At 51.6% G+C, this 12416-nt stretch overlaps 2 protein-coding genes across 5 annotated transcripts in view; one reads left to right on the top strand and one right to left on the bottom strand.

Annotated features, from left to right (window-relative positions):
* The window catches only part of WASHC1 (WASH complex subunit 1), a 100160-nt gene extending 93481 nt beyond the window's left edge, over window positions 1-6679 (top strand). For all 3 annotated transcript variants that reach the window (XM_067536244.1, XM_067536243.1, XM_067536242.1), the window contains exons 7-11: window positions 1152-1356; window positions 2058-2213; window positions 3893-4051; window positions 4866-4934; window positions 5780-6679. In XM_067536244.1, the coding sequence (XP_067392345.1) occupies window positions 1152-1356; window positions 2058-2213; window positions 3893-4051; window positions 4866-4934; window positions 5780-5931 (741 nt within the window). In that variant the 3' untranslated portion in view covers window positions 5932-6679. The remainder of the gene's footprint in view (window positions 1-1151; window positions 1357-2057; window positions 2214-3892; window positions 4052-4865; window positions 4935-5779) is intronic.
* Window positions 6680-7488: 809 nt separating this feature from the next.
* The window catches only part of DDX11 (DEAD/H-box helicase 11), a 30218-nt gene continuing 25290 nt past the window's right edge, over window positions 7489-12416 (bottom strand). The window contains exons 20-26 of one of the 2 annotated variants that reach the window (XM_067536239.1): window positions 11965-12114; window positions 10410-10478; window positions 10128-10228; window positions 9510-9594; window positions 8662-8737; window positions 8153-8307; window positions 7489-8004 (exon numbers count right to left, since the gene is read on the bottom strand). In XM_067536239.1, coding sequence (XP_067392340.1) covers window positions 7972-8004; window positions 8153-8307; window positions 8662-8737; window positions 9510-9594; window positions 10128-10228; window positions 10410-10478; window positions 11965-12114 — 669 coding nt within the window. In that variant the 3' untranslated portion in view covers window positions 7489-7971. Of the gene's footprint in view, window positions 8005-8152; window positions 8308-8661; window positions 8738-9509; window positions 9595-10127; window positions 10229-10409; window positions 10479-10536; window positions 10788-11964; window positions 12115-12416 lie in introns of those variants that run through there. The other variant, XM_067536240.1, reaches the window with a different exon arrangement.

Here is a 12416-nt window from a genome sequence, read left to right as displayed (position 1 = left end):
GCAACGAAAGGGTCTCTTCTGCCGCTGAGAGGGCAGCGAGTCTGCAGTGGGCTGTCCCTCTGCAGATGGGCTGGAGTTTGAATCCCGCTCTCCTGGCATCTTAGGGAACCTGCAAAGGAAATGGTAAAAATTAAGTTGTGCCCTTTGGGGGGCTATAAAGGAGGCCAGGCAGTGTGTGTTAACTCTTTCCTGCTCAGGTTTTTACCATAAAGAAAAAGGAACGTAAAGCCCAGATTTCTGGGAGATTTATTGTGAGCTCTTGAGACCAGAATCAAAGAGGTGGCAGTGTTAAATCCTCAGCTCGGACTTCCTTTAGCTAAAATACACCTTAGTCACTGGGGTCTGAGTGTAAGCAAAATAAACAGCATAGCTGAATACAAACCCTTTGCCTTCCGAACAGCTCAGCTTCACTTAGATCTTGCAATGCCATCGTTTCATTAGCTCGCCAGTTGTCAGTCACCTTCTAGCCTGAACAGGACCAGAATCTCGGCTGTAAATCACCCTTTGACCGAACACACACACCCTTCAGGGCCTGCTCCACCAGAAAGGAGCAAGAACGAGCACAAGTCCACTTTTTGCCCCTCTGCGGGTTGCCTTTAGCACGCACATTCTACACTGGAATAACCCCAGGTACGCTTGTATCCCAGAATGCAGGCTCCAGCCATGTGAACTGATTACGTACCTCTGCAGTCTGCTGAGGATCTGCCACGAAGGGCACGTCTACCCTGCAAAGGAAAACCCGTGGCACTGAGTCTCAGAGCCCAGGTCAAGTGACTCGGGTTTGCGGGGATTGGGCTGCAGGGCTAAAAACAGCAGTGTAGACGTTGGTGCTCCGAAACTTGGGGTGTGTGTGGTGGCGGGGGAAGGGGCGGCAGCGAGAAGGGAGTTCAGAGCCCAGGCTCTAGCTGGAGCCCGAACGTCTACATTGCTATTCTTAGCCCTGCAGCCCAAGCCCCACAAACTTTGAGACTCGCTGCCAAGGATCTTTTATTGCAGCGTAGATGTACCTTTAGTGAGAGCCACCTGGAGAGCTGATGGCAGCTCACAGGCCACCAGCTACAGGCTGCGTCCCTTCTATCTGGTACTGCCTTGTCTAAGGGAAAACAGGCTCTAGACGCCCAGCTATTACCCAGTGTATTTTTGTCTCTCAGGTAGCTGAAAATTACTTCTACGTACCAGATCTGGGTCAGGTGCCTGAGATAGACGTGCCATCCTACCTGCCAGACCTGCCTGGCATCGCTGCCGATCTCATGTACAGTGCAGACCTGGGGCCTGGCATTGCCCCCTCGGCACCCAGCAGCACTATCCCAGAGCTACCTACCTTCAACACAGAGTCCGCGGAGCACTTCAGGCCAGGTATTTCCACTCCCTCTGTGCCGGCTCCTCTGGGCGGGTGGGGGGAAGACCACTAGGACAAGGCAGAGATGGATAAACAAGGAACTAGACAGAAAGGAATTGTGAGCAAATAATTGTTTGCATCTGCAAACGTGCCCGCAACAGGCCCCGGAGACAGGGATTGTGACTGTTCCTTCCTAGCACTGACTCATCCGTGAACCCAGCTGAGGACCCAAGAAAGTCCCTTGTTAGAGGCCCGTCAGGATCAAAGAGTCCTGGACTTTCATGTCCAACTTCACCTGCTTGGGCCAAACCTGGTGCCTTTCCCCATACAGACGGAGTGCGTCTCCTGCCTTTTGCTGCACAGCCAGCTGCACAAACGGCAGCCCCTCCCTCCTGCACTGCTGGGAAGCACTGGGGAGATTGCAGGCCCTTGTATTTTGCTGGCAGCCGATGTCAGCCGTGGCGTGATGAGAAACTGCTAGTTTGTGCTGTCCTGACTGCACACGGCAAACCGGGGAAGAGCCCCCTGATGCCCTGGGCTGGCTGTGGGGTCTTGCTCCCTGTTTCGATCCCCCTCTGTAACAGCAGGGCTAATGCTGCCCCTTTCGTCCGCACTGAGTGCTGGGGGTCGTTAGTGGTCTTCCTGTGCGGGGGGGGACAGTGACTTAGCGGTTAATGTTCCTGGGCGACTCTTCACACTCCTCCCTGTGACCTTTCAGATCTACAAGATGGAGGGCTCGTGCCGCCGCCCCCACCTCCACCACCCCCACCCCCAGCGATGCCAGTGACAGCACCCCCACCCCCTCCTTTGCCCCAGCCTGCCCCCCTTTCTGAACCGGCGGCGAGCAGGGAGAGCAGCGGTGCAATGCCTGCAGGTAAGGATTGAGTTTTTGCTGTGGCTTGTTAGATCTAAGCTAGCGACTCGGCCCCACCCCTTTCCCTGGGCCAGCTTTTCCCGTGGCAATGGTAACCCCCAGGCGTGGGCACAGCTTTTCCAAAGGCTCTTCTCCCCTTACAAGCAATGCTGAAAACTCAGTGGAATGGTGGCTGCTTCCCCCCCCGGTGCTGAACCCTTCAGCTCCTCAATCTGCTGACGGGGAGCTGTGAGTGCAGCCCATTGACTTGAACAAACAGCCCTGGGAGAGCAGGCTGAGTCGACCTTGGTAACAAGAGTAGGCTGCAGAGACTAGATCCCCGTTGGCAATCATGGATGCTCGCATGATTATCAAGATCTGTGGTTCCCAACCTGTGGCCTGGGGGCCAAAAGTGGCCCGTGGCTCCCCTCCCACTGGCTGCAGAAGGGAGCCGCTGCCTAAGGACCCAGGAGGAACACATTTCCGTGAGGCTACGAGACCAGTGCAGGCTCCTTGCTGCAGCCCAGGGGATGGGAGATCAGTGCTCCCCTCCCTCTGGCTGTAGCAGGGAGCACGGCAAAGTGCTCTGCCTGGGTCCATAGGTGCTAGGGTCTGCTGGAGCCAGAGGGAGGGAAGCACTGATCTCCCATCTCCCTGGCTGCAGAAGGGAGCCATGCCTAGGGACCCAGGTGGACACTATGATATGCACCCTTCTACCATGTGTTACTAACAACTTCTGCGTAGTTAGGAAAGGAGAATGACAGATATTTCCATTCTTTTCACTTGCTCTTCTGTCCCCTTTCTGCATGTCTCTCCTCATGGGCAATGGCAGTAAAACTAATCAGTTTGACTGTTGTTGATAATATTGACTTTCTAGGGAATTTCCAATGCAAGTTCTTATGCACTAGCAAGATGCAGCCGTGTTTTGGGTGGAAATGCTTTATAAACTAATCCTGACTTAATTTAATAGAATTAAATAGCTTAAAGAGCTTCATTGTCCTTTCTAATGGCTTTAGTTTGATACATTTTTCACAAGAACCCTAAGTGTCCCTTTGACAGGATCTGGGCTATTTTCTCTTGGTCCCACAAAGAAGTGAATGTCTTAAAACAGGAGCAGCGCAGAAAAACTGCCCCCAAACCCAGGGAAGAAGCAGTGTTTCTGCTTTCAGACTACGATATGGTTGAATTATTTTGGGGATACCTTGCTCCTTCCCCTGAAGCCTCTGGTACTGGCCACTGTTGGAGATGGGGACCCTAGATTTGATGGACTGGTCTGATCCATTCTGGCAATCCCTGTGTTGCTAACCAGGCAGGGCAGAGCGCTGTTCCTATGTAGGGCAGAGGCCTCCCTGCAGAACAGTGTGAGATGGCTTCTTCCCAGAGTGGGATCAAGGGACAGAATATGGGAATGAGAGGAGGGATTCTAGCCGAAAGCCCTTCACCTGGCAGCACCCTGCATAGCCCCCAGTTCTAACTGCTTTATTTTAAACAGAGGCTCCCCGGCACTGTACACACAGCTTCTCATCTCACAGAGACTTGGAAAAGGCAAGTGCTGAGATGCCAGAGCTCTTCAGTCTCTCAGGTTTCACACCCAGGGAGGCTGAGATTTAGCTAAAGCAGCAGCGCATAGATTTTGCCCAGTGTTAATTTTCAATTGCTGACACATCAGATGGTGTCTGTTCCTTTCTGTATCCCTGCAGCTCCACTCCAGGGGGCTCCCAAGGAAGTTGTGAACCCTTCAACTGGCCGGGCCACTCTCCTGGAGTCCATCCGTCAAGCAGGTGGCATTGGGAAGGCCAACCTCCGAAGCGTTAAGGAGAGGAAGCTGGAGAAGAAGAAGCAGAAGGAGCAAGAACAAGGTGCCCAGGGCGCTCTCGTCATCAGTAGTTATCCTCACTCCCCCTTCTGAGCTAGATATGCTTAGGTACCAAGGTGCAGGAGTCTCATAAATACCTGGGGTAAAACCAAACATGGCAAGTCCCCAACACTGCACCGAAGCCTTAAAGCAGAGGGATTTCTTCTCTCCTCACATGTAACATGGTTTGTGGTTGGCTGAACTCGATAACGGCTAGGTGCCAGAAGTGCATTAGCACTCTGCCTTGGGCCTTCTCCCCTCTCGAGGGTGGAGATTAAAATGTTCCACATGAACTTGTAGAGATGGAAACATTTCAAAGGTAGTTCAGGGCCACCTGCCTCTGGAGAGGAAATTGTGACATTGGAAGTCCTGGGTCACGATTGGGCTGTTTTTCTCAGGCAGGCCTCGGCTGGTGAGCTGAAATCTATGCATAATGGGTGAGGGTAATGTTGGCTATATGGTGCAAGGGTGGGAGGGGTCAATTATTGATTTAATCCCCAAGGGAGACACTAGTTAGGGGCAGGGTCCCAATACAACCTCTGCCAGAGTCCTAGCCTTCAGCATATCCTGCTATTCAATCCTGAACCCGCCGGCAGCTCTGCCAATACAGCACAAATGTACCCTGCCGCACGGTGCGCTATGCTGGGTCAGTGGGTCGTGTAGACCAGGGTGGGACCAATCCCCTTTCCTCCCAGTGTGTCCTGACCCTGTGTTGAAGCTGGGTCCTCAGTTAATAACTCGCCCTTAGTACTAGTCTGGGCATTGGGAGCAGGGGCATTTGATCTGTCACCTGATCTGTGGGCTTTCCTCTATTTCAGCGATAACCACAGGACAGGGCGGAGACTTGATGTCTGACCTCTTCAACAAGCTGCTTCTGAGGCGCAAAGGTACCATCCCCATGGGGGGGCTGCTCCTTGCCTCTAAAGTGACCTGAAAGGGGCACGTTCCCTTGCCTCACTGCCACAGCTTGCAGCAGTAGGAAGGGAGGAAGCTTTTGGCCAGCCGGGCATGTCATTTGGCTGATGCTTCCATGCTGCTGGGGGAGGCACCCGCTGCCTTTATGGACCAGACCTGGTGATCTCCTTGCAGAGCAGAGGAGAACTTACCTGTGTGCAACTGCTGCTGCTGCTGGCTCACTGCCGTGATTGCCCAGGGGAGGGGCTGCTGTGGGACATGCTGGAGTGGGGGGGAGCTTTGCTGGCTTCCCTCGGCAGAGACCTGGTCATTTGCTGAGGCAGGCTGAGTTGGGTGTTTTGAATACTCTCAGGGGAAGCTCCCCAGGCCTGCTCTCTGCAGGGGGCACCGCTCCTTGCACATGGCACAGAGGGCTTGGAGCACCTCACCGAGGGGGAAGCATTTTGTCCACTCTGTGCTGTCAGGGCTAGTTTGTCTTAGCCTAATGCCAAGGTTGGCTGTAGTTACCAGGCCAGCACCTCTCTCCCTGCCCTGTCTCACCCAGGGGCTGCCTCCTCCCCTGCTTGTAGTCAGAGCTGGTTCTGGTCCCTGCCCTCCCCTCTCTGTCAGCTAGAAGTGCTGAAGTGGAGTTTAGCTAATGAATCCCTTTCCCACCAGTGGTGGGTCCCCCTGCATGGCAGTGCTAATCTGATTTGAGATTCCACCTGCCTGGGTGGCTCAGATGATGGGGCAGCATTTCACACAGGTGCAGGGCTAGCTGCTGCCTTTCCATTCTAGTTCCTAGGCCTCACTCACTCACCTGCTTTTCCTCCCCTAGGCATTTCAGGCAAGGGACCTGCAGCTCCAGGGAGTGCTGATCCGCCTGGTACACAAACCGGTGCCTTTGCCCGCATGTCGGACACAATACCACCCCTGCCACCCCCACAACAACCCCCTGGGGAAGAAGATGAAGATGACTGGGAATCATAAACGGGATTGTGCCTCAGGCCTGGGCTTGGTTTCCTGTTGGCTAACCATGAACCCAGCACGGCTGAGCTAAGCCCCTCAGAAATGGACCAGCTCTTGGCAATAACAGGCCTAGCAGTGACCCCCCCTCACTTTCTCTTAGTGCCTACTGTTCCAGCTAGTCTCTACCCATTGTTGAGTATAGTTATCACCAAACATTACTTCTGCTCTCTTTACCTTCCCCACCACAAAGAGTGCATTTAATTTCACATGCTTCTGCTCACGCTTACACGATAATAGCTAGCGGGCAGCTCATGGAGGATCAGAACTAGCCTGGCTACCTGCTGTGACCACGAACAACAGCCAGGGCAGCGCTAACAGCTGTCCGCTCCTCAGCAGAAATTCTTGCCAAAGGTGCACAACGGCACAGTGGGTCTGAGTTTCTGGCAGCCTCCCTCATATGACATTAGCTCTGAGAGCTCCAGAAATTAGGTATGAATGGCATCTATGGAAACTGTACTGTACCTCACTCAATAAAGGAGTGAGGACCCTCCAGCCTTCTTCTTTACAAGAGGAGTGCTCTTCATTACCAGGCTCTAGCAGGAGAGACCCAGCTGTCCCGAGGTTGGGGCTGCCTGGGGGGAGAATGGAAATGTGAGAGAACGTAAGTGTGTAGAAGCTACATTTGGTCCAGTTATGTGCACTAGAGACTTTGAAAGCCTACAACTTCCAGTCTGTCACGCCTCAGTAGGGAAGCTGGAGGGCAGGGGGGTAGAACTAGGCCCTTGCTCAAAAGTCTCTAACAAGGAGATACCCTCTAGTAGCTTCAAAGGCGGGAGGGGGGATTTAAGGCCCCACAGCTGTGATGTGGTCAACTCTGCAGGCACCATTTGGCTACACTAGAATATTAAGTTTGTGTGTAGGAGCATACAGAAATGGGCATTAGTCCCATGCCCAAATCTAGAGAGCATCATTAATGGCTTTCCAAGCAGGGACTGGCTTTCATGAGCTACAAGCTGGCAAAAAGTAATCAGTGCTGGGGGAGGGGGAAGGTTTCAGTGTAGCACCATGCTATGTGCCCCTACTAGCAAAAGGATTTGCAATGTAGTTTGAGGGAGTGATAAAGATAAGCCCCAGCAGAAGGCTGCTGTCCTGTCAAGTTGAAACACATGCACAGCAAGTACGTAAGCGAAAGGCAAGGAAAGACGGGCTGCACCGTTTTATGGCTAGGTGAGTAAAGTGAAGCAAGAGGCTCATTTTTCCCCGCCTGGAATAGTGATACATGCTGGGGGCTGTGCAAAGCTTAACAGTCTTAGCTTAAAGGACAGCAGGGAGAGGACTAGCAGTATCCTCCGCTGGAGAATGCTTACACAGCCTGCTGTACTTGTGCTTAAATGACACGTGGATGGCTTGGTTGTGTATTTATTTAAGCTCACTAACCACAACCTCTGGGTGAAGTGCTGCAGGCACAAAGCACTTTTATACCATGTCAGGAAAAGCCTCCCAGCTTTCCAATAAGCTCACGAACTAGTCTTTAACACAAGGCTGGGACTGTGCCATTCATCCAAGATTCAGTAAATGAACTTTTGACAGGGCCAAGCTAGCATCTGACCAGTGCTTCAGAAGGCATTTGCAGTCAGTGGCCACTTGCTCAGAATTTTAGCAAATGCAGGAGGGGAAAGGGGGTCCTGGAAAGAATCAGCAGCACAGCTGGACCATTAACTTGCTTTTAATACTTCACTGTACCAAGAGGACACAAAGTCATAACCCATCCCTAGCTGAAAAACAGAACAAAAGGGGCACAGTAACAAAAGCCAAGCAAGGTACCCTTTGTGCGAAAGTGGAGAGGCCAGCCCTAGAAGGGTTCAGATCTTCCCCCAGACCCAGTCCCATCCTGAGCACCAGGGTACTTGTTTCAGGGGCCAGCCCAGCAGCCACATTTACAATGGCAAAGTCTTGGAAAAAAATCTTCTGGTGCAGTAGTCAGGGACAGCAATTGCAGGAGGCTCCACTTTGATTCAGCTCCCTTGTACCATTCACCAGCAAGATGCTCTTCCATCTCCCTCAGGAAGCTTCTGACCTCTTCTCTTGATGGAACTAGGTAGAGAAGAAATCATGTGACAGTGTTCATTCGTAGGGGCCTGTGAGCGGGGGATGGGATGAAGGGGGGCAGTTACAGGATGTGTATAAGGGGAAGTAGGACATAGAAGAGTTGGCTACTGAAGAGACCTGAAAGGGTACTGACCTTCTTTAATACTGCAAATGCTAGTCCAAAGGCAGGTTTGATCTCTGTTCTTTCCTTGATCCACTGGGGTAATTTGTTGAAGATGGAGGGGCGTGCATACCTGTGATCTAAGAGCAGGATGCTAGCGAAGTCCTTCTGATGGCGAATTGCTCTCCCTGCACAGACCACCAGAAAGGGAAACCTCAGTTTTGTCACTTTCTTCTATCCCCCCTAGACCCTATTCTGACATGCACACTACAGCAGCAATGCCACTTCACCAAGCTCTGATACAATAGCTTGAACCCACTAGCAGGTAACTTGCAAGTCTGCTGGACCTCCTACCACATGGGCTACACATGCCATGACTCTTCTTCCCAACACCTTATCTCACCTAAAAGAAACCTCTCCCTATGCTGCTCCCCCCATCCCAGTCTGCCACAACTGCTTCTCTGCCTGTTCCTTGACCCTAGCTACCATAACTGCTCTCTCCATACTTCTTCCATCCAGCCCTATGAAAGATGAAGTCTTACCTATTGACTGGTTTACTGCTTTCATGCATAGATTTTCAATCAGCCTTCTGCTAGGTGCCTGGCCAGCAGTTCTTGGCTGGAGGAGAGAAATAAGACCGAGTAAAAGGCATATGCAGCTCAAAGTAGGAATTATAGCTCTGTAGTGCAGAAAGCAGGCACTGGGAGGGTAATGTGTGCTTCGCCCCTGCTGCTGACTCACTGGCCTAGGGACCCGTGCTGCCAGGCAAGGCCTCAGGCACTTGTAATAAAGAAGGGACCTCAAAGGCCACTTCAAGGAGCAGGGAGCTCAGTCACACCATGGGCCACGCAGCTGAAGTGTGATCAGGCACAGGATCGGGCTCCTCAGAGAGGACATTAACAAGAACATAAGAAGGGAGTGAGCATTCAAAACTAACCAGCAGCAAGCGCAGCTGAAGGAGGAAGGTAGCCCTACTGACAAACCCCCGAGGTTTCAGAGCTGAATGGACCAGGGTCTGTGCCAGGCAGTGAGCAGGATGCACTGAGTGAGTTAGAAAGAGGACAGTGACCCTGCAATGCAGTTCTCTTTAGACAAGAGAAGCTGCCAGAATAATATTGCAAAAAGTCCACCTTCTCCTTCAGCAACTCCCAGCCGGGTTGTTCCTGCACAACTCTGCCTGGCTCTAGCTCCGTGGAGCCCATTTGCTACCCTCAGAGGGGCTCAAGCACAGAGTCAAAGCAATCTCATCTGCCCAGAGTGACTGACCCAGGCACAGGAAACATGGGCAAAGACCCAGAAAGAGCCCAGTGTTTAGTTCTCAGAGGGAATTTGACAGGGAAAGAACAATAAGTGAAGTAGCTGAAATAGAGGAAGCACCCGAATGCCCTACCATTGTTTTGTCAAGATATGCCATTTTCTCCTGGAGTTCTGGGGATTTGATGTTTGGGTAAGGCATGCCCACCATAACAACACACCTGGAAATGGAAAGAGGAGAGCGAATGAACGCACGCGCATGCACAGAGTTATCTCATCCCAGAGCACCTCACAAACAAACTGATAGACTAGACTGTATTAGAAAGGCTTGTCACTGCAACACAGCCAACTCCAGCATGGAAGGCAACAGGAACGCAGAGTGGTATTGGACAGGCAAATACCGCACTGAACACTGCAGGGGGAATTCAGGGAGCCAGAAAAGGGATTTATCCAGTACAGCAGGCCCCACAGCATTATCCTGTGAAAAGCACTGCAGGATATTTCAGGACCACAGTGCTTGGGTGTGTCTGAAAGGCACCATCAGGCTCACCGTGCTTCCTGATACCATGATGGGCACATTGACTCAATCACACCACCACTTCCTACACACACTCAGGTTTACTTGCAGTTCTCCCACCTAACTCCTAACCAGACTCCCCCACGGCATAACTGGGGAGAGCCAGCAACCCCATCAGCACAGCGCTGTGTTACCATACCACCTTACTAGATGAGCAGCGAACCAAATATTTCTTACCTTCCCAGGTCATCAGAGAAATTGATTCCTTCACTCATTTTCCCTCCAACGACAGAAAAGAGCAGGGCCCCCGTCATCTGGCCGCCCAGCTGGCTGCAGCGCTGCACAAAAGAACCCCCAATGACTCATGAGAAACCGGAGCTGTGGAAACGACTGTGCATTGCAGCACAGTGCACGGTCTGTGTCGGCCAGAGCCCATTAACCACCCACATCACCTGCTTTAGAAACACGCGCTGGCGTGATGGGGCATGAAATGTCCAGCAACCTGCCAACCCCGCTTACCTTTATGCACTTGGTGTACTCTGCCAGCACCTGCTCCACCTGGTTTGCTCTCTTGGGTTCCTGAAATATCTGTCACAGGCACAAAGCGTAAGTCCCAGCAGAAAGATGCAAACGGATTAACAGGTAGTTTTTAATCATGTGCCATTGCAAAAACAACACAGAGAGGAGGGTCTAGGGTCATGGTACCATTGATCTCTAACTGATGGCCCCCCACGCACCCTGGATAAGCACTGCAGGCTCATCCTAATATTACTCTGCTCAGCACCTGCGGCACCTAGCAAATCCACGCGCAGTGCTGCCCACGAGTAACTTTGGGGCCATTTCCAGTTTGAGAGACATTAACCAGGGTTTCCTTCATAGGTTCTTGCTCCCAGATGTCTGAAGAGTGGAAAGAAATATCCATGTAAGAGGACAAAGGGGGAGTGAAGATCTGGGAATTTAGATAAAGCTGCCTGAACAGTGTAGCACGAGGGTAACAAACACCAAAGCTGGAAAAGATCTCCAGCACTAGTACGATCATTTCTATTAGTCTCACTTGGAGGCCTCAAGTGTGAATGGGGCCCCATTGTGCTGATGTGCTGTACAAACCTTGGAAGAGCCTGGAATCTCTGCCCAAGAGAGATTATAATTGAAATAGACACAGTGGATGGGGAAGCAGAGGTATAGAAAGGTGAGGTTACTTGCCAACTAAGCTCCTGGGGAGCAGTACAGGTTTGACTCCCATAATCTAGCCTCCTGAGCATTGTTCAGGCCAGTGTTAAACCGCACAAGCAATAAAGCTTCCAAAAACGTCCCTTGGGGGAAGCTTATCAGAGTCCATGGTTCAGAAAGTTTTCCTGACATCCTGCCTTTTTTCTTCTGCTCGGTTTCATTCCATTACTCCTGATTACACACCCTTTGTGCCATGCTAAAACATTAAACCTTGTGATGTAGGCAACCATCATCATCCCCATTTTACCGAAGTGGCAGCCAGATCAAGTGACTTGACCAAGGTCACACAGTGACACTGTGCCACAGTCAAGAACAGAATGCCGCTTTCTTGATTCTCAGCCCTGTGTTTTAACCAGAAGATCCACTCATCCTCCCAATAGAGCCACAGTGAGCTGAAAGCTTATGTGTAACTGGCAGCCTATAGCTGAGCCTTAGTCAATCACACCATTCCCTGGGCAGGGGATGTGCAGCCAAGTCTGGGGAAATCAAATCCTCTGTAAGAACTTAATAACCTGCCGCTCACAGCAAGGGAATCAGAGAGCGTTGTAGGCTGGCTACTGAGGATGAAGACTGTCTTTACACTTACAGGAGTCATGTAACAGCATTTAATCTAATTTAGATCCCAACTCAGCGATCAGCTGCGCAGGAAGTATCATTTATTCATTACTGGAGAGACTGGCTAGATAAACATCCTCTCCGCTCCGCTGTGCACGATATAAGAACAATTCAGGGAGAGAGAGAGAGAGAGAGCGCGCGCGTGAGACGTGGCCTGTAATGTGCCGATAATTGTTGGGCTTTTTATACCTCCATTTAAAATACCAACCGTCCTCAGTTGCACAATTACCTTCTTCTTAGTTGCCAAGCGGGTGAGCAGTCCCATCCTCTCCCAGTGCGCGTACACCTGCTTCTCGTACTCATAGGAGGGAAAGAAGCACACCACGCCCCCAGGGACCACATTGCACAGGTTACTAAGGATTCGGCCCAACTCATCCATCTGTAAGAGAAGAAAGGCCATATCAGTGTTGTGGAACGCCCCAGCAAACACCAGTCTAGTTCTGCTGCCCTCTCCAGAAGACAGATGCCTCCCACTGATAAGTCTTAGGACACCCATGTGGCCACTTCCACACAGTTAAAACCATGAAGGTGTGCTAGCTCACCAACAGTTCCTAGAGGGACTGGGTGACTCTGGGGCCTGGGAATAAACATGATACACCTTTCACTCCTTGGCCTCCCCAGCTAAGCCATAGTCTCAAGAGTCATTGTAAAGCAATAGTTGCTCGATGCTTCTGGGAAATG

This window comes from Emydura macquarii, unplaced genomic scaffold (assembly GCF_026122565.2).
Source record: "Emydura macquarii macquarii isolate MOO-44397 ecotype Brisbane River unplaced genomic scaffold, CSIRO-AGI_Emac_v2 contig_3530, whole genome shotgun sequence".
In the NCBI taxonomy this organism is placed as follows: Eukaryota; Metazoa; Chordata; order Testudines; family Chelidae; genus Emydura; species Emydura macquarii.
The sequence above is the reverse complement of the archived record's forward strand: the minus strand, read 5'-3'. Positions and strand labels throughout refer to the sequence as shown.